This window comes from Triticum urartu, chromosome 5 (assembly GCF_003073215.2).
Source record: "Triticum urartu cultivar G1812 chromosome 5, Tu2.1, whole genome shotgun sequence".
Lineage (NCBI taxonomy): Eukaryota > Viridiplantae > Streptophyta > Magnoliopsida > Poales > Poaceae > Triticum > Triticum urartu.
Window position 1 is genome coordinate 467,466,980 of NC_053026.1, and position 19,623 is coordinate 467,486,602.

Genomic DNA, 19,623 nt, shown 5'->3' on the forward strand with positions numbered 1-19,623 from the left:
GGTCAAAAATAATATTCCTAACTCAAAATAGCTCTAATCTAGTGATTTGAGAAAATTCATACAAACACAAATTTAAACTGCTCAAATATGAAATACAATTGAACTAACAGAAACTTCATAAAATTTGTGATCCAAGGCAGTTGGAATCACTCAAAAATACCTCGTAGATAATTAACTGCGGATTTTACAAGATTGAAACTATTCTATTTTAAAAATAGAACGAAAAAAAGGCCGGTCGGGATTACTGTAGCTGTTCCGGCGAAGGGCTCGGGCGGAGTGGCTTCGGTGGTCCTTCGGGCGAGGCGAGGGGATGGGCGGGGGCGGCGGAGTGGGGCGGAGCAGCTGGTGGCGGCGGTGGGTGGCGAGAAGGGCCGGCGGTGGGTGGGGCGGAGCAAATGGCGGCAGCGGCTCCGGCGAACTCCGGCGGGGCGGCTCGACGACGTGGGGCGAGGAGAGGAGGGACTAGGTGGGGGAATGGATGCGCGATGTGGCTATTTATAGGGGGAGGAGGTCGTCTTGGAGGAGGGGGCGAGGGATTTCGCGAATCCCGCGATTCCGGCGATGCTCCGGTGGTGGCTGTAGATCGTGAGTATCTTGCCTAGAGGAAGGAGATGATTCGGTTCGGATCGGGCCGGATTTGGCCCAAAAAAACAGTACCTTTCCTTTTTTTGAATAACCTGCGAAGAAAAATCATTTTAGAAAAAAAATGAAAACAAAATATAGAAGTGTTATATATCAAAATGATACGAAAAATAAGCCCAATTTAATGGGATATTTTCCAGGGGCAAATAAAATACTTTTTGAAAAGTAATTTTTATAAAATTCAAACAAAAATCAAAATGACTTTCAAAACTCTATGGAAATTTTATTCCAACATTTTTGGGGTGTCATGTTACTCCCTCTCAACACTTTTGTTCAAGTGTTCTTTGTCAGAAATTTTTTTGAATAAAACTCAAATGCCACTTTGAGTGAAAAAATAAATTAAATGACAACTTCAAAATGAAATTTTTCTTTACTTCCCACTCTCTTTCATTGAAGAAATCATGAGGATCATTGAGTGGCATGAAGTTTGAAATATTTCCAAATTCAAATATTTTCAAACAGAAACTTTTTTTTTGGAAAGTCCTTTTTATTCCCTCTCAACAAAACTTCAAAAGTTTAAAATTCTAATAAATTTCACTCAATCAATCACTCAACAATCAATCAACAATCATATATTTTAATTATTATAACATTTCAAAATTTAGAATTTTAGGATGTTACGGGATTCTTCTCCAGTCTCATCGTCTACGTCGCTACTGTTGTGACTGCGGGAGGTGTTGAGTATCGTGATTATTAAGAAAACTAGGATAGCGTAGGATATTATTCTACCTTGCCTTGTACTCTAAAATATTCATGTACTTCTATATATATACCCACGAGACTCAAGCAATACAACGAACAACTATTTTATCAATCCTCTCTCTCCCTTCAACAAAGCGGACAGGCAAGCCATTCGGCCCGGGCGCCGGTTTTTATGCCCACCCTACACAAGACCATCTCTTACTCCGCAAGACCATCGCCAGTGCGACGACCAACCGTCGCCGAACACCGCACAATCATAGCACTAGTTACAAAATAAATGATGGACGCACTTTGTGGACCCATCCGGGAGACCCACGCATAGAGGTCGTCTGTGGCAAAATAAACAAAGACCACTTTACTACTCACTCCTCGCACACATAGAGGTCGACTTCGCTTTGGTCTCGATCGATCTTTCTCAGTAGCAGAGCGCAGAGCAATGGCCACCCACGCTCTCGTCTCCGTCGCCGTGCTCCTCGCCGTCTGTGCCGCCCCGGGAGCGCTCGCGCAGACGGTGCAGGTCTGGGACCAGTGCTCGCCGGCGAACTACACCGCGGGGAGCACCTACGGGGCCAGCCTCCGCAGCGTGCTCCGGGACGTGGTCGCCGCCGCCAGCCGCTCCCGCGACGGCGACGCTACCGTGTTCCGCAGTCAGCAGGCGAAGGATGGCGCGCCGTACGGGCTGGCCTTGTGCTACGCGGACGCCGGCCCGCCGGAGGTGTGCCGGCTGTGCCTGCGCATGGCGGCCGGGAACGTGACGCTGGCGTGCCCGCGCGCTGCGTCCGCCAGCATGCTGTACAACAACTGCCTGCTCCGGTACGCGGACCCGGCGGCGGACGGGAGGGAGCTCGCGCGGCCGGAGCCGGACACGGTGCAGAGGTTCTCCTTCTACAACGGCAACATGACCAGCGCCGGCGAGGCCGACAGGTACGGCGCCGCGCTCAATCGGCTCATGGACCGCCTCGCTCCCGCGGCCGCCGAGGCCGGAGCGAACGGCCGGCCGCGTCCGCTCGCCGCGTTCGGGCAGACCAACATCACCGCCGACGAGAGCCTGTACGGGTTCGCGCAGTGCGTGGCGGGCCTGTCCCCCGCCGACTGCCGCCTCTGCCTCCAGAGCATCGCCGCGTCGTTGCCCATGTAAGTAGCTCTAGTATTATATAGTTCAATCGCATGCGTTCATCTACGTCGTAGCTGCCTGCTGCCGGCCGGCGGCGTATGAGGAGTTGAGGACTGACACCACGGCCGGACATGCATGCATGCATGCATACTCTGTATGCGTAGGACGAAAGGAGGGCGGGCCTACTCGCTGACATGCTACACGAGGTTCGAGGTGGTGCCCTTCTACATGCCGCCCAACACAACCAGGATCATCGTGGCGCCGGCGCCGTCGCCCCCCTCAAGAGGTGAGTTAAATGTGAAGTAGCTTCATTAATGAATTGTTGGTGGGAAAGCGATGTACACTAGTAGGTGAGATCAGGTGAGGTCCTGGTCTCTCACTTCGTCTTGATCGATCGACCGATCGGGTGCGATCATAAATTCTCGGCCCTCGTGATTAAAGCAGCAAGCTGCTGGTCCCATGAAATGAAAGGAATTCATTCACTGAATGAATTGAAACAGCGGCAGAACGTACAACCAGCCCGTCTGAGCCCCTTGCTTGACTGGTGGTGACGTCAACGTAGAACGTAGAAGCTTTGCAATAACTGATTAATAAGTACATGCAACTAAATAATGTAGTACCCGTTACAAAATATATAGTGTATCCCAGAAGTAGTCTATATTAGATTCAGTTTTTGAAAGGTTCCCTCAAAAAAAGGTTCAGTTTTTGAAAGTGAAATTTTGACCAAGTTTAGAGTGTTATCGACATCTAGGATACCAGATCAATATCATTAAATTCATCATTTTTTTTATAAAGGACTTTTCATTGAATAGATATATCAAGGTGATACAATCGGATTGAAAGAAAGCCCGGCCTCTGCATAGCTAGATGCACACAGCCAAAAAGTCCAGAGCACCCTAAAACTAAAATAATTCGATACAATGCCAAGCAATAAAACGTGTCCATCCTAAGAAACGGTAGATCCTATCCGTAAATCACACCGCCATCCATGTGGGTAGAAAACCTCCCTGGCCGTACGCTCCAGCCATGTAGACGCCATCATAAAAAGGTCCCTGTCCTTTGGCTTCTGCAGGATAGACCACGTACGGAGCCATCGTGTACAAACATGGATAACCTGCATAAGAGATGAGACACATTTATTGTTAAAAACCACATCATTCCTGGTAAGCCACATTGCCCAGCATAAGGCCGCCGCTCCCGCAAAAATATGTGCAGAAAATTGTTTATCAATACGCCGCAACCAGTTGCCGAACATATTTCGTGCACTACGTGGTGGGTATAAATTGTAAGCTACTTGGACCATGGCCCAAACTGCCCGAGCGAACTTGCACTCAAAAAAATAAGTGTTTGATAGTCTCGTCATGTTGGCAAAAGACACATGTCTTGGACCCGTGCCAGTTTCGTCGCGTGAGGTTATCTCTAGTTAGAATGACTCCTTTGTTTAGAAACCAAAGGAATATCTTCACTCTTAGAGGGATTTTTAGCTTTCACAATTTTTTATTATCAACTGGAACATCACAATGGACCATTGCATCATACATGGATTTGACCGAAAATTTGCCATTCTGATGCAAATTCCATCGAAAAGTGTCCGGCTCATCTGACAATTGAATGTCCTCCAAACGAGTGAGTAATTCATTCCATGCTGTCAGGCGAGTGCCCAAAAGATCCCTACGAAAAGAAATATCGGGGTTTTCTTGTCCTAAGACTTGTTTGATCGTGACGAATTTATGTCTAACAATCCGGTACAAGCTCGGATATTGCACCATTAGTGAGTTGTTCCCTAGCCAGGTATCTTCCCAGAAACGAACCTGAGAACCGTCCCTAACCGAGAAGGTCCCAAATTGAAAGAAGAATTTCTTGGCCTTCATGACACCACTCCAAAAATGTGAATCCCCAGGTTTCCAATGTAGTTGAGAAATGGCATTGGATCCCACATACTTATTGCGAATGATTTTCTGCCATACTCCATTCTCAATGAGTAGTTTATAAACCCACTTGCTGAGAAGAGAGATATTTTTAATCTCAAGGTCTTGGATTCCCAGGCCCCCCTGACTTTTAGGTCTGCATAATACGCTCCACCTAGCAAGTCGATATTTCTTTGTTTCGTTATCACACTGCCAAAAAAATCTGGATCTAAAGTAATCTAGCCGCTGTAGAACCCCTTTCGGCAGGTGGAAGAATGACAACATATATAAAACCATGTTGCTTAGGACGGAATTGATCAAGATCAGTCGGCCCCCATAAGACAAGAGTTTGGCCTTCCAACTGGCTAATCGTTTCTCAAGTCTCTCTTCCACATGCCTCCACTCAGCGATAGTTAACCGCCGATAGTGTATGGGAATACCCAGATACCGAATCGGAAACTGCCCAAGCTGGCATCCAAAAATCTCGGCATATTCGGGTGCTGATTCTGCAGCATTGCCAAAGCAAAAAAGTTCGCTTTTATGAAAATTAATTTTGAGGCCTGAAAGTTCCTCGAAAGCACATAAGAGCAGCTTGAAATTTCGTGCCTTATCTAAATCATGATCCAAGAATAGTATCGTGTCATCCGCATATTGTAGAATGGATAGACCATCTTCTAGCAAGTGTGGAATGACTCCACTAATTTGATCATCCAGCTTAGCCCGCTCAACAAGGGTAGCTAGCATGTCAGCGACTATGTTAAACAGAATGGGAGATGCGGGGTCACCTTGACGAAGCCCCTTACGTGTCTGAAAGTAGTTGCCAACGTCGTCGTTAACTTTTATGGCCACACTACCTCCAGAGACAAAGCTCTCTACCCAACGACACCATTTTTGTGAAAACCCCTTCATGCGCAAGGTTTGCAATAGGAAGGGCCACTTAACTTTGTCGTAGGCTTTCTCAAAATCAATTTTAAGAATGACACCGTTCAACTTTTTCCGATGCAGTTCATGTACAGTTTCGTGCAGGACGACCACTCCATCTAATATGTTTCGTCCTTGCATAAATGCTGTTTGAGTGGGTTTTACGACATAATCAGCTACACCATTCAATCGATTAGTCGCTATCTTCGTAAAAAATTTAAAACTTACATTCAGGAGACAAATCGGTCGATATTGTTGAATACGACTAGCCTCCTTAATCTTAGGCAATAGGATAATTTCCCCAAAGTTTAAACGAGAGATATCAAGGTCCTCAGAATGCAGTTGGTTAAACAACTGAACCAAGTCTGCCTTAATCACATCCCAAAAGAATTGATAGAACTCTGCGGGAAAGCCATCCGGTCTCGGTGCCTTGTTGTGTTCCATCTGAAACACAGCAGCTCGAATTTCCTCCTCAGAAAACGGAGAGGTTAGGTATTCATTTTCCGCTTCTGTTACTTGAGTAATGTCATGAGTAACAGATTCTTCCAACTGAAAATTAGTTTTAGCTGAAGGCCCAAAAAGGTCTTTGTAAAACTTAGTAATAAAATTTCTAAGTGGTACTTCCCCCTCTATTCGGCCTTCCTCCTGGTCAAGGGCGAATATACGCTTCTTTCTATGCCTGCCATTGGCTAGCATTTGAAAGTATTTCGTATTATCATCACCTTGCACCAGCGAGTCCACCTTACTACGTTGGTACCATTTAATCTCTTCCTCGCGTAGTAAGCGGGCAATATGCTCGTTAAGACTACTTTTTTGTTCAATCTCAACAGCAGACAGAGGCCTCACCTCCGCAATTTTATCAAGGGTGTCAATTAAGGTAGACAATCGCATTTTTTCTTTTTTGTAAATACCAGAAGTATGTTTGGCCCATCCTCGAAGGAATCGACGCAAGGCGCGGATTCGATTATTCCATCGTTGAATGGGTGTGTTACCGCGAGGTTGGCGCGCCCACACCTTCTTAACCAGCTCATGAAATCCCTCTCTAGTGAGCCATCCCAGTTCAAATTTAAACTGATGACGATTAGAACATGGGATTGGTTGTCCAAAATCGGTTAGCAATGGAGCGTGATCCGATAAGGCCTCAATTCTTTCTAGTGCCCGAACCGAGGCTAGGGGATATTTATATTCCCAATCAGTGGTAACTAGCACCCGGTCTAGTTTTTCAAAGGTTGGCACCGATCGGTTATTAGCCCAGGTATACTGACGACCAGACATCGTGATCTCCCTCAGATCCAGGCTGTCAATAACAGCATTAAAGAGGAAAGGCCACCTAGTGTCAAACCGGTCATTGTTTTTTTCTTGTTGATATCGAAGGATATTAAAATCCCCCCGATTAACATGGGATGGGGATTGTCTCGACAAGTGTTGACTAATTCTTTTAGAAATGCAGACTTAAATTCCTCTTGAGCGGCGCCATATACAGCCACCTGGCTCCTGATGAAGTTGTCGGACTTATTTCGAAGGTGGAATTTAATATGATACTCCCCCTTAGACGTGGACAAAATTTGTAAGTATGTAGAGTTAATACCTAGAAAAATTCCCCCAGACCTCCCTGTCGGCGGTAAGACGTGCCATTCGTATTCAAAACCACAGGAAAAGTGGTCCAGATCTCGTGTTGGAAAATCACGTTTACCCGACTCAGCGATAGCCACAAAGTCCAATGAATGATCCTTTACACAATCGACAATGTGTTTGTGTTTAGCCAAGTCGCCAAGACCTCTGCTATTCCAGAACACGCCTCTCATGTTGAACCAACTTTATGTTTAGAGACCTTTACTTTCTTAGAAGGGCGCCCTCTTTTCTTTGCTGAGTTAGACTTGTTCTTGCGCACCGTCGCGACAAGCTCAAAAGGCGTAGTGTCACGTACAGTGTCGTCAAGGTCTACTTCAGTCGTGTCTTTAATCAAATGAGAGAGGAGCTTGCCTTCATGGCTGGCATCAGCATCCTCCACCTCCTCATCTGACAGTAGAGGGTCGACAAAGCTCGATAACTTTGGAGCAACCGTAAGCCGGTCGAACTCCACTTGTTTTAGAGCCTTGACCGAAAAATCTATCTCATTGTCATTACATCCTAGTGACACCCCAAGTCTAGTAATATTTGAAGATACTTTGGAATTATCAAAAGACATAAAAGATTTACGAGAGGGGGTACCTTCGAAGTCGAGGTTACGTGCAGCAGTCCTACGCATGGCCTTCACCATAGTGTCCTCGTCAGTGGCTGCTGATCCGTCAGCCCCTACCTGATGACGCTCGCTGCGCCTCAGCGGTGAAGGAGTGACATCGGTCTCGGAGCCCATCACCTCGATTCCGCAAGGCGTGGTGGGCTGCTGCAGCGATGAAGAAGATAGAGAAGGCTGCTCCTCAGCCTCCTCAAGCCCGGGAGCCGGCACCCCTCCCTGTGACGGAGGAGTTGAAGATAACGCGCGAAGCACCGCCATGGCAGACTCCTGGCTAGCTTGCACGGATGGGGAGAATATCACACCACCACGTCGAGTCGGAGAAGCGGGAGTGGGCGATGTTGATGGCGAAGGAGCGGTTCCCTCCGGCACGGGGCGCCCGCAAGACCCCACATGGGGGTTAGGCGGTGGCGACCAGCAAGTCGAAGGTGGCGGCGTCGAGGGTCGTGGCTCTGACGTCGTAGGAGAAGCAGCACTAGACGAAGTATCCGACCCCGAGGAAGAAGGCCCCCTTAATGGTGATGGAGCAGCCATGGCGGGTAAGCCTCGATGAGAGCTCGTAGGTGTGACGATGGAGGTCATTTGCATAGGCACCACACCACCCGATGAAGTAGGATCCGAGGAATTGTTGGATGATGAACTGGGTTTGGACCTCTTGTTTGTATCATTGTTCCTCACAGAGTCCTCCCTGTCATGCCCCATGTCGCCCCCTGGATCATCGCCGTGCTCCCAGATGTTGGGAACGTACTAATTTCAAAAAAATTCCTACGCACACGCAAGATCATGGTGATGCATAGCAACGAGAGGGGAGAGTGTGATCTACTACCCTTGTAGACCGACAGCGGAAGCGTTAGCACAACGCGGTTGATGTAGTCGTACGTCTTCACGGCCCGACCGATCAAGCACCGAAACTACGGCACCTCCGAGTTCTAGCACACGTTCAGCTCGATGACGATCCCCGGACTCCGATCCAGCAAAGTGTCGGGGAAGAGTTCCGTCAGCACGACGGCGTGGTGACGATCTTGATGTACTACCGTCGCAGGGCTTCGCCTAAGCACCGCTACAATATTATCGAGGACTATGGTGGAAGGGGGCACCGCACACGGCTAAGAATATGATCGCGTGGATCAACTTGTGTCTAGAGGTGCCCCCCTGCCCCCGTATATAAAGGAACAAGGGAGGAGGAGGCCGGCCCTAGGAGGGGGCGCGCCAAGTGTGGAGTCCTACTAGGACTCCCTAGTCCTAGTAGGATTCCACCTCCCATATGGAATAGGAAAAGAGGAAGGGAAAAGGAGAAGGAAGGAAGGGGGCGCCCCCCTTCCCTAGTCCAATTCGGACCAGACCAAGGGGAGGGGTGCGGCTACCCTTGAGGCCCTTTTTCTTCTTTCCCGTATGGCCCAATAAGGCCCAATACGTATTCCCGTGACTCTCCGGTACTCTGAAAAATACCCGAATCACTCGGAACCTTTCCGATGTCCGAATATAGTCGTCCAATATATCGATCTTTACGTCTCGACCATTTCGAGACTCCTCGTCATGTCCCCGATCTCATCCGGGACTCCGAACTCCTTCGATACATCAAAACTCATAAACTCATAATATAACTGTCATTGAAACCTTAAGCGTGCGGACCCTACGGGTTCGAGAACAATGTAGACATGACCGAGACACGTTTCCAGTCAATAACCAATAGCGGAACCTGGATGCTCATATTGGCTCCCACATATTCTACGAAGATCTTTATCGGTCAGACCGCATAACAACATACGGTGTTCCCTTTGTCATCGGTATGTTACTTGCCCGAGATTCGATCGTCAGTATCTTAATACCTAGTTCAATCTCGTTACCGGCAAGTCTCTTTACTCATTCCGTAATACATCATCTCACAACTAACTCATTAGTTGCAATGCTTACAAGGCTTATGTGATGTGCATTACCGAGAGGGCCTAGAGATACCTCTCCGACAATCGGAGTGACAAATCCTAATCTCGAAATACGCCAACCCAACATGTACCTTTGGAGACACCTGTAGAGCTCCTTTATAATCACCCAGTTACGTTGTGACGTTTGGTAGCACACAAAGTGTTCCTCCGGCAAACGGGAGTTGCATAATCTCATAGTCATAGGAACATGTATAAGTCATGAAGAAAGCAATAGCAACATACTAAACGATCGTGTGCTAAGCTAATGAAATGGGTCATGTCAATCACATCATTCTCCTAATGATGTGATCCCATTAATCAAATAACAACTCTTTTGTTTATGGTTAGGAAACATAACCATCTTCGATTAACGAGCTAGTCAAGTAGAGGCATACTAGTGACACTCTGTTTGTCTATGTATTCACACATGTATTATGTTTCCGGTTAATACAATTCTAGCATGAATAATAAACATTTATCATGATATAAGGAAATAAATAATAACTTTATTATTGCCTCTAGGGCATATTTCCTTCAGTCTCCCACTTGCACTAGAGTCAATAATCTAGTTCACATCGCCATGTGATTCAACACTAAGAGTTCACATCACCATGTGATTAACACCCATAGTTCAAATCGTCATGTGACCTATACCCAAAGGGTTTACTAGAGTCAATAATCTAGTTCACATCATTTATGTGATTAACACCCAAAGAGTACTAAGGTGTGATCATGTTTTGCTTGTGAGATAATTTTAGTCAACGGGTCTGTCACATACAGATCCGTAAGTATTTTGCGAATTCTATGTCTACAATGCTCTACACGGAGCTACTCTAGCTAATTGCTCCCACTTTCAATATGTATCTAGATCGAGACTTAGAGTCATCCAGATTTGTGTCAAAACTTGCATCGACGTAACTTTTTACGACGAACCTTTTGTCACCTCCATAATCGAGAAATATTTCCTTATTCCACTAAGGATAATTTTGACCAATGTCCAGTGATCTACTCTTAGATCACTATTGTACTCCCTTGCTTAACACAGTGTAGGGTATACAATAGATCTGGTACACATCATGGCATACTTTATAGAACCTATGGCTGAGGCGTAGGGAATGACTTTCATTCTCTTTCTATCTTCTGCCATGGTCGGGCTTTGAGTCTTACTCAATTTCATACCTTGTAACACAGCCAAGAACTCTTTCTTTGACTGTTCCATTTTTGAACTACTTCAAAATATTGTCAAGGTATGTACTCACTGAAAAAACTTATCAAGCGTCTTGATCTATCTCTATAGATTTTGATGCTTAATATGTAAGCAGCTTCACCGAGGTCTTTCTTTGAAAAACTTCTTTAAAAACACCCTTTTATGCTTTGGAGAATAATTCTACATTATTTCCGATCAACAATATGTCATTCACATATACTTATCAGAAATGTTGTAGTGCTCCCACTCACTTTCTTGTAAATACAGGCTTCACCGCAAGTCTGTATAAAACTATATGCTTTGATCATACTATCAAAGAGTTTATTCCAACTCCGAGAGGCTTGCACCAGTCCAATAAATGGATCGCTGGAGCTTGCACACTTTGTTAGCTCCTTTTGGATCGACAAAACCTTCCGGCTGCATCATATACAACTCTTCTTCCAGAAATCCATTCAGGAATGCAGTTTTGACATCCATTTGTTGGATTTCATAAAATGCGGCAATTGCTAACATGATTCGGACAAACTTAAGCATAGATACGAGTGAGAAACTCTCATCATAGTCAACACCTTGAACTTGTCGAAAACCTTTTTGCGACAATTCTAGCTTTGTAGATAGTAACACTACTATCAGCGTCCGTCTTCCTCTTGAAGATCCATTTAATCTCAATGGCTCGCCGATCATTGGGCAAGTCAATCAAAGTCCATATTTTGTTCTCATACATGGATCTCATCTCAGATTTCATGGCCTCAAGACATTTCGCGGAATCTAGGCTCATCATCGCTTCCTCATAGTTCACAAGTTCGTCATGGTCTAGTAACATGACTTCCAGAACAGGATTACCGTACCACTTTGGTGCGGATCTCACTCTGGTTTACCTACGAGATTCGGTATTAACTTGATCTGAAGTTACATGATCATCATCATTAGTCTTCCTCACTAATTGGTGTAGTAGTCACAGAAACAGATTTCTTGTGATGAACTACTTTTCAATAAGGGAGAAGGTACAATTACCTTATCAAGTTCTACTTTTCTCCCACTCACTTCTTTCAAGAGAAACTCCTTCTCTAGAAAGGATCCATTCTTAGCAACGAATGTCTTGCCTTCGGATCTGTGATAGAAGGTGTACCCAATAGTCTCCTTTGGGTATCCTATGAAGACATATTTCTCCGATTTGGGTTTGAGCTTATCAGGATGAAACTTTTTCATATAAGCATCACAATCCCAAACTTTAAGAAATGACAACTTTGGTTTCTTGCCAAACCACAGTTCAGATTGTGTCGTCTCAACGGACTTAGATGGTGCCCTTTTAAACGTGAATGCAGCTGTCTTTAATGCATAACCCCAAAACGATAGTGGTAGATCGGTAAGAGACATCATAGATCGCACCATATCTAATAAAGTACGGTTATGATGTTCGGACACACCATTATGCTGTGGTGTTCCAGGTGGCGTGAGTAGTGAAACCATTTCACATTGTTTTAACTAAAGGCCAGACTCGTAACTCAAATATTTTACCTCTGCGATCATATCGTAGAAACTTTTATTTTCTTGTTACGATGATTCTCCACTTCACTCTGAAATTCTTTGAACTTTTCAAATATTTCAGACTTGTGTTTCATTAAGTAGATATACCCATATCTGCTCAAATCATCTGTGAAGGTCAGAAAATAATGATACCCGCCACGAGCCTTAACACTCATCGGATCTCATACATCAGTATGTATTATTTCCAATAAGTCAGTTGATCGCTCCATAGTTCCGGAGAACGGCGTTTTAGTCATCTTGCCCATGAGGCATGGTTCGCAAGCATCAACTGATTCATAATCAAGTGATTCCAAAAACCCATTAGCATGGAGTTTCTTCATGCGCTTTACACCAATATGACCTAAACGGCAGTGCCACAAATAAGTTGCACTATCATTATTAACTTTGCATCTTTTGGTTTCAATATTATGATTATGTGTATCACTACGATCGAGATCCAACGAACTATTTTCATTGGGTGTGTAACCATATAAGGTTTTATTCATGTAAACAGAACAACAATTTATTCTCTTACTTAAATGAATAACCGTATTACAATAAACATGATCAAATCATATTCATGCTCAACGCAAACACCAAATAACACTTATTCAGGTTCAACACTAATCCCGAAAGTATAGGGAGTGTGCGATAATGATCATATCAATCTTGGAACCACTTCCAACACACATCATCACTTCACCCTTAACTAGTCTCTGTTTATCCTGCAACTCCCGTTTCGAGTTACTAATCTTAGCAACTGAACTAGTATCAAATACTGAGGGGTTGCTATAAACACTAGTAAAGTACACATCAATAACATGTATATCAAATATACTTATGTTCACTTTGCCATCCTTCTTATCTGCCAATCACTTGGGGTAGTTCCGCTTCCAGTGACCAGTCCCTTTGCAGTAGAAACACTTAGTCTCAGGCTTAGGACCAGACTTGGGCTTCTTCACTTGAGCAGCAACTTGCTTGCTGTTCTTCTTGAAGTTCCCCTTCTTCCCCTCTGCCCTTTTCTTGAAACTAGTGGTCTTGTCTACCATCAACACTTGATGTTTTTCTCGATTTCTACCTTCGTCAATTTCCGCATTACGAAGAGCTTGGGAATCGTTTCCATTATCCCTTGCATATCATAGTTCATCACGAAGTTCTACTAACTTGGTGATGGTGACTAGAGAATTCTGTCAATCACTATCTTATCTGGAAGATTAACTCCCACTTGATTCAAGCGATTGTAGTACTCAGACAATCTGAGCACATGCTCACTAGTTGAGCGATTCTCCTCCATCTTTTAGCTATAGAACTTGTTGGAGACTTCATATCTCTCAACTCGGGTATTTGCTTGAAATATTAACTTCAACTCCTGGAACATCTCATATGCTCCATGACGTTCAAAACGTCTTTGAAGTCCCGATTCTAAGCCATTAAGCATGGTGCACTAAACTATCAAGTAGTCATCATATTGAGCTAGCCAAACGTTCATAACGTCTGCATCTGCTCCTGCAATAGGTCCGTCACCTAGCGGTGCATCAAGGACATAATTCTTCTGTGCAGCAATGAGGATAAACCTCAGATCACGGATCCAATCCGCATCATTGCTACTAACATCTTTCAACACAATTTTCTCTAGGAACATATCAAAATAAATACAGGGAAGCAACAACGTGAGCTATTGATCTACAACATAATTTGCAAAATACTACCAGGACTAAGTTCATGATAAATTTAAGTTCAATTTAATCATATTACTTAAGAACTCCCACTTAGATAGACATCCCTCTAATCCTCTAAGTGATCACGTGATCCAAATCAACTAAACCATGTCCGATCATCACGTGAGATGGAGTAGTTTCATTGGTGAACATCACTATGTTGATCATATCTACTGTATGATTCACGCTCGACCTTTCGGTCTCCGTGTTCCGAGGCCATATCTGTATATGCTTGGCTCGTCAAGTGTAACCTGAGTATTCCGCGTGTGCAACTGTTTTGCACCCGTTGTATTTGAACGTAGAGCCTATCACACCCGATCATCACGTGGTGTCTCAGCACGAAGAATTTTCACAACGGTGCATACTCAGGGAGAACACTTCTTGATAATTAGTGAGAGATCATCTTATAATGCTACCGTCAACCAAAGCAAGATAAGATGCATAAAAGATAAACATCACATGCAATCAATATAAGTGATATGATATGGCCATCATCATCTTGTGCTTGTGATCTCCATCTTCGAAGCACCATCGTGATCACCATCGTCACCGGCGCGACACCTTGATCTCCATCGTAGCATCGTTGTCATCTCGCCAATCTTATGCTTCCACGACTATCGCTACCGCTTAGTGATAAAGTAAAGCATTACAGCGCGATTGCATTGCATACAATAAAGCGACAACCATATGGCTCCTGCCAGTTGCCGATAACTCGGTTACAAAACATGATCATCTCATACAATAAAATTTAGCATCATGTCTTGACCATATCACATCACAACATGCCCTGCAAAAACAAGTTAGACGTCCTCTATTTTGTTGTTGCAAGTTTTACGTGGTTGCTACGGGCTTAAGCAAGAACCAATCTTACCTACGCATCAAAACCACAATGATAGTTTGTCAAGTTGGTGCTGTTTTAACCTTCGCAAGGACCGGGTGTAGCCACACTCGGTTCAACTAAAGTTGGAGAAACTGTCACCCGCTAGCCACCTTTGTGCAAAGCACGTCGGGAGAACCGGTCTCGCGTAAGCGTACGCGTAATGTCGGTCCGGGCCGCTTCGTCCAACAATGCCGCCGAATCAAAGTATGATATGCTGGTAAGCAGTATGACTTATATCGCCCACAACTCACTTGTGTTCTACTCGTGCATATAACATCAACACATAAAACCTAGGCTCTGATACCATTGTTGGGAACGTAGTAATTTTAAAAAAATTCCTACGCACACGCAAGATCATGGTGATGCATAGCAACGAGAGGGGAGAGTGTGATCTACGTACCCTTGTAGACCGACATCGGAAGCGTTAGCACAACGCGGTTGATGTAGTCATACGTCTTCACGGCCCGACCGATCAAGCACCGAAACTACGGCACCTCCGAGTTCTAGCACACGTTCAGCTCGATGACGATCCCCGGACTCCGATCCAGCAAAGTGTCGGGGAAGAGTTCCGTCAGCACGACGGCGTGGTGACGATCTTGATGTACTACCGTCGCAGGGCTTTGCCTAAGCACCGCTATAATATTATTGAGGACTATGGTGGAAGGGGGCACCGCACACGGCTAAGAATATGATCACGTGGATCAACTTGTGTCTAGAGGTGCCCCCCTGCCCCCGTATATAAAGGAGCAAGGGAGGAGGAGGCCGGCCCTAGGAGGGGGCGCGCCAAGTGTGGAGTCATATTAGGACTCCCTAGTCCTAGTAGGATTCCACCTCCCATATGGAATAGGAAAAGAGGAAGGGAAAAGGAGAAGGAAGGAAGGGGGCGCCCCCCTTCCCTAGTCCAATTTGGACCAGACCAAGGGGAGGGGTGCGGCCACCCTTGAGGCCCTTTTTCTTCTTTCCTGTATGGCCCAATAAGGCCCAATACGTATTCCCATAACTCTCCGGTACTCCGAAAAATACCCGAATCACTCGGAACCTTTCCGATGTCCGAATATAGTCGTCCAATATATCGATTTTTACGTCTCGACCATTTCGAGACTCCTCGTCATGTCCCCGATCTCATCCGGGACTCCGAACTCCTTCGGTACATCAAAACTCATAAACTCATAATATAACTGTCATTGAAACCTTAAGCATGCGGACCCTACGGGTTCGAGAACAATGTAGACATGACCGAGACACGTCTCCAGTCAATAACCAATAGCGGAACCTGGATGCTCACATTGGCTCCCACATATTCTACGAAGATCTTTATCGGTCAGACCGCATAACAACATACGGTGTTCCCTTTGTCATCGGTATGTTACTTGCCCGAGATTCGATCGTCAGTATCTTAATACCTAGTTCAATCTCGTTACCCGCAAGTCTCTTTACTCGTTCCGTAATACATCATCTCACAACTAACTCATTAGTTGCAATGCTTGCAAGGCTTATGTGATGTGCATTACCGAGAGGGCCTAGAGATACCTCTCCGACGATCGGAGTGACAAATCCTAATCTCGAAATATGCCAACCCAACATGTACCTTTGGAGACACCTGTAGAGCTCCTTTATAATCACCCAGTTACGTTGTGACGTTTGGTAGCACACAAAGTGTTCCTCCGGCAAACGGGAGTTGCATAATCTCATAGTCATAGGAACATGTATAAGTCATGAAGAAAGCAATAGCAACATACTAAACGATCGGGTGCTAAGCTAATGAAATGGGTCATGTCAATCACATCATTCTCCTAATGATGTGATCCCGTTAATCAAATAACAACTCTTTTGTTTATGGTTAGGAAACATAACCATCTTCGATTAACGAGCTAGTCAAGTAGAGGCATACTAGTGACACTCTGTTTGACTATGTATTCACACATGTATTATGTTTCCGGTTAATACAATTCTAGCATGAATAATAAACATTTATCATGATATAAGGGAATAAATAATAACTTTATTATTGCCTCTAGGGCATATTTCCTTCACTAGACTCGAGGTACAAAGTCACTATCAACGCGAAAGTCCGCTTCTTCAAGACTGTACCGGAACTCATAACCTTTCCTTTGAACCACCACGTCGGAAGAAAGAGAGTCAAGTGTGCTGCTTTTGAAAGAATCAAGGTTTAGTACCGCTACCTGGATACGAACAATTCCTCTCCGGCGCAAACAAAGAAGATCAACATCGAGAGTAGAACCAATCACCGAGCCGACTGCCCAAAGCCCCAAGAAGTGTCGGAGAGCGTGAGGCACCCCATGCACATGAACCTAGATAGGAATTAGCTCGAAGCGATGTGGTATCTTCTCTGAATTCCATGGCTTAAACTCGATAGTGACATTGTGAGATTTGATAAATACTGCGAAGCCCGTCACCCTCTGTAAGACCCCCTCACTCGGAAAGGACATGAGAAAAGCGTCATTGCCATGCGGTATAGCCTCCCACGTCCACTGTTGCTGGTACTGAGCAATTTTAGCAATCTCTGCCTCCATGATACTGGGAGTAATAGAGCCTCCAGAAATAGATACCAACGCCATCAGTGAATCCTGTGGTGCAAGATCCTCCCTGCAGACATCATGAAATATATTTTTATATAATATATATTTGGTATTGTAGATATAGATATTGTTCTCTATAAACTTGATCAATGTTTATGAAGTTCGACATTTGAGAAAACTTAAATGCACATTATATAATATGAAATGGATAAAGTAGCATTTATCTGTTGTAAAATGTATCATACATATTCATACACAGTTCGACTGAGAATAACCGTGATTAACCACTTGTTTTCTTGTTGCAGCTTCTAAGCGTCGCAAGTTGGGCATAATTGTGGCTGGTATCACTTCCAAACCCTTCCATCCCCTTCTAATCGACAAGTTGAGAAAAAAAAGGATGTGTTTTTCCCTGATTACCTTAAATATATGCTAGTTGTCATAGTATTACAAAATAATTTATATCTTGTCAAAATAATTACTTGCTTAAAAAGTAATCACACGTTTTTTCTGTTCCAGTTTCGGCCGTTGCAATAATTATTTTGGTCACGACGTGCTCCACTATTGCTCTGAAGATTCACAGAAGTGGAAGATCTCCATTTCCGTCATTGACAGGAAAGGACTACAACGACCGTAGGGACAACATCAAAGAAATATTGGGCAACTACGGCTCACTAGCTCCCAAGAGGTACAAATTCTCACACCTCAAGAAAATAACCAAATCATTTGGTGAAAAGCTAGGGGAGGGTGGCTATGGCATGGTATACAAGGGCACCCTACCGAATGGCCGCCATGTCGCTGTCAAGTTCCTTCATGACACGACCGGAAATGGAGAAGAATTTGTAAATGAAGTCATCAGCATTAGAAGGACATCCCACGTCAATGTTGTCACTCTGCTTGGTTTCTGTTTGGAGGGTTCAAAGAGAGCTCTCATCTATGATTATATGCCTAATGGGTCACTGGACAAATTCATCTACACCGAGAATTCGAAACAAGCTCTTGGATGGGAGACACTATATGAGATCGCAACGGGCATCGCGAGAGGATTGGAGTATCTTCACCGAGGGTGTAACACACGAATCATACACTTTGACATCAAGCCCCAAAACATCCTCCTAGACCAAGACTTCGTCCCAAAGATCGCCGATTTTGGTCTGGCGAAGTTGTGCAACCCCAAGGAGAGCTACCTATTGTCGATGGATGGCATGAGGGGTACGGTCGGGTTCATCGCGCCTGAGGTCTTCTCGAGGCGGTTCGGGGTGGTGTCGACAAAGTCGGATGTGTACAGCTTTGGGATGGTGCTCTTGGAGATGGTCGGAGGAAGGAAGAACTTGCGAGCAAGTGTTGAGAGGGAAAGTGAGGTGTACTTCCCGGATTGGGCTCACAGTCACCTCGCACAATTTGGGAGCTTGCAACCATTTGACTTGGGATTTGATGGACCTGAAGAGATCGCAAAGAAGATGGCCACTATTGGGTTGTGGTGCATACAAATATCGCCGGCGTCTCGCCCGACGATGAGCAAGGTTCTGGAAATGTTTGAGAAAAGCGCAGATGAACTCGAGATACCACCAAAGCAGTTCATCTACTCGCCTATACAGTGAGTTTTCTATTACTCTCTATTTATGTTGAAATGTTGCTTTTGCAGATAACTACTTGCGGTTTGCACTAGATTTAACTCGCTTTCTAATTCCATCTGCACAGGGATGACTCGGATGAACTACAGAACGATAGCAGAACTAGCTAGCTAGGCCAGTTCCAAGGTTTAGATGAAGTACCTCAGGCATGGCGAGTTGCCATGGATATTGTTTCGCAAGTCTCAAGGGAGAACAAGAAGAAGAAATATTATTAAGTAGTGACCACTAGTTACTGATCCTCTGTTGCGTTTCAAGGCCAATAAGCTCAGGTGATAGCCGATCGACATTCTGCGTGTGACAGAAAAGACTGTCCATTCAGTTAATATTAAGAATGTTAGAGTATCTAAAGCCACATATGGCAAATCCGGTCCCTCAAATGTCCACGAACGCATCCGAGCGCGTTTGCAGGGAGTGACCGGGCACATCTCGAATTTCACTTGTTGCATTGGACATCTCATACTCAATTCCTATATCTATACAAAGACATGTAAAAGAAAATAGAACCTACGTACTACGTCGATCCTAACTATTCCTCGTCGGAGATCACGACAATCTCCGTGCCCGACTCCAGCAGCATGGGCGGCAACTACAGCTGCAGCTGCTCCGCTCCAGCCTCCTCCGCCTCTATCTGCGTCGAGCTCGACGAAGAGCGGGTTGGACTCCGCCTGCTCCCGCC

General features: G+C 44.9%; 1 protein-coding gene across 1 annotated transcript; it reads left to right on the top strand.

The window, feature by feature from the left end:
• The first annotated feature begins 1,696 nt into the window (after window positions 1-1,696).
• LOC125556323 (LEAF RUST 10 DISEASE-RESISTANCE LOCUS RECEPTOR-LIKE PROTEIN KINASE-like 2.4) lies at window positions 1,697-19,423 on the top strand. The gene is made up of 5 exons (XM_048719074.1): window positions 1,697-2,478; window positions 2,623-2,744; window positions 17,622-17,657; window positions 17,833-18,910; window positions 19,015-19,423. The coding sequence occupies exons 1-5, from the start codon at window positions 1,781-1,783 to the stop codon at window positions 19,055-19,057; spliced, it is 1,977 nt and encodes a 658-aa protein (XP_048575031.1). The 5' UTR covers window positions 1,697-1,780; the 3' UTR covers window positions 19,058-19,423.
• The last annotated feature ends 200 nt before the right edge of the window (window positions 19,424-19,623 follow it).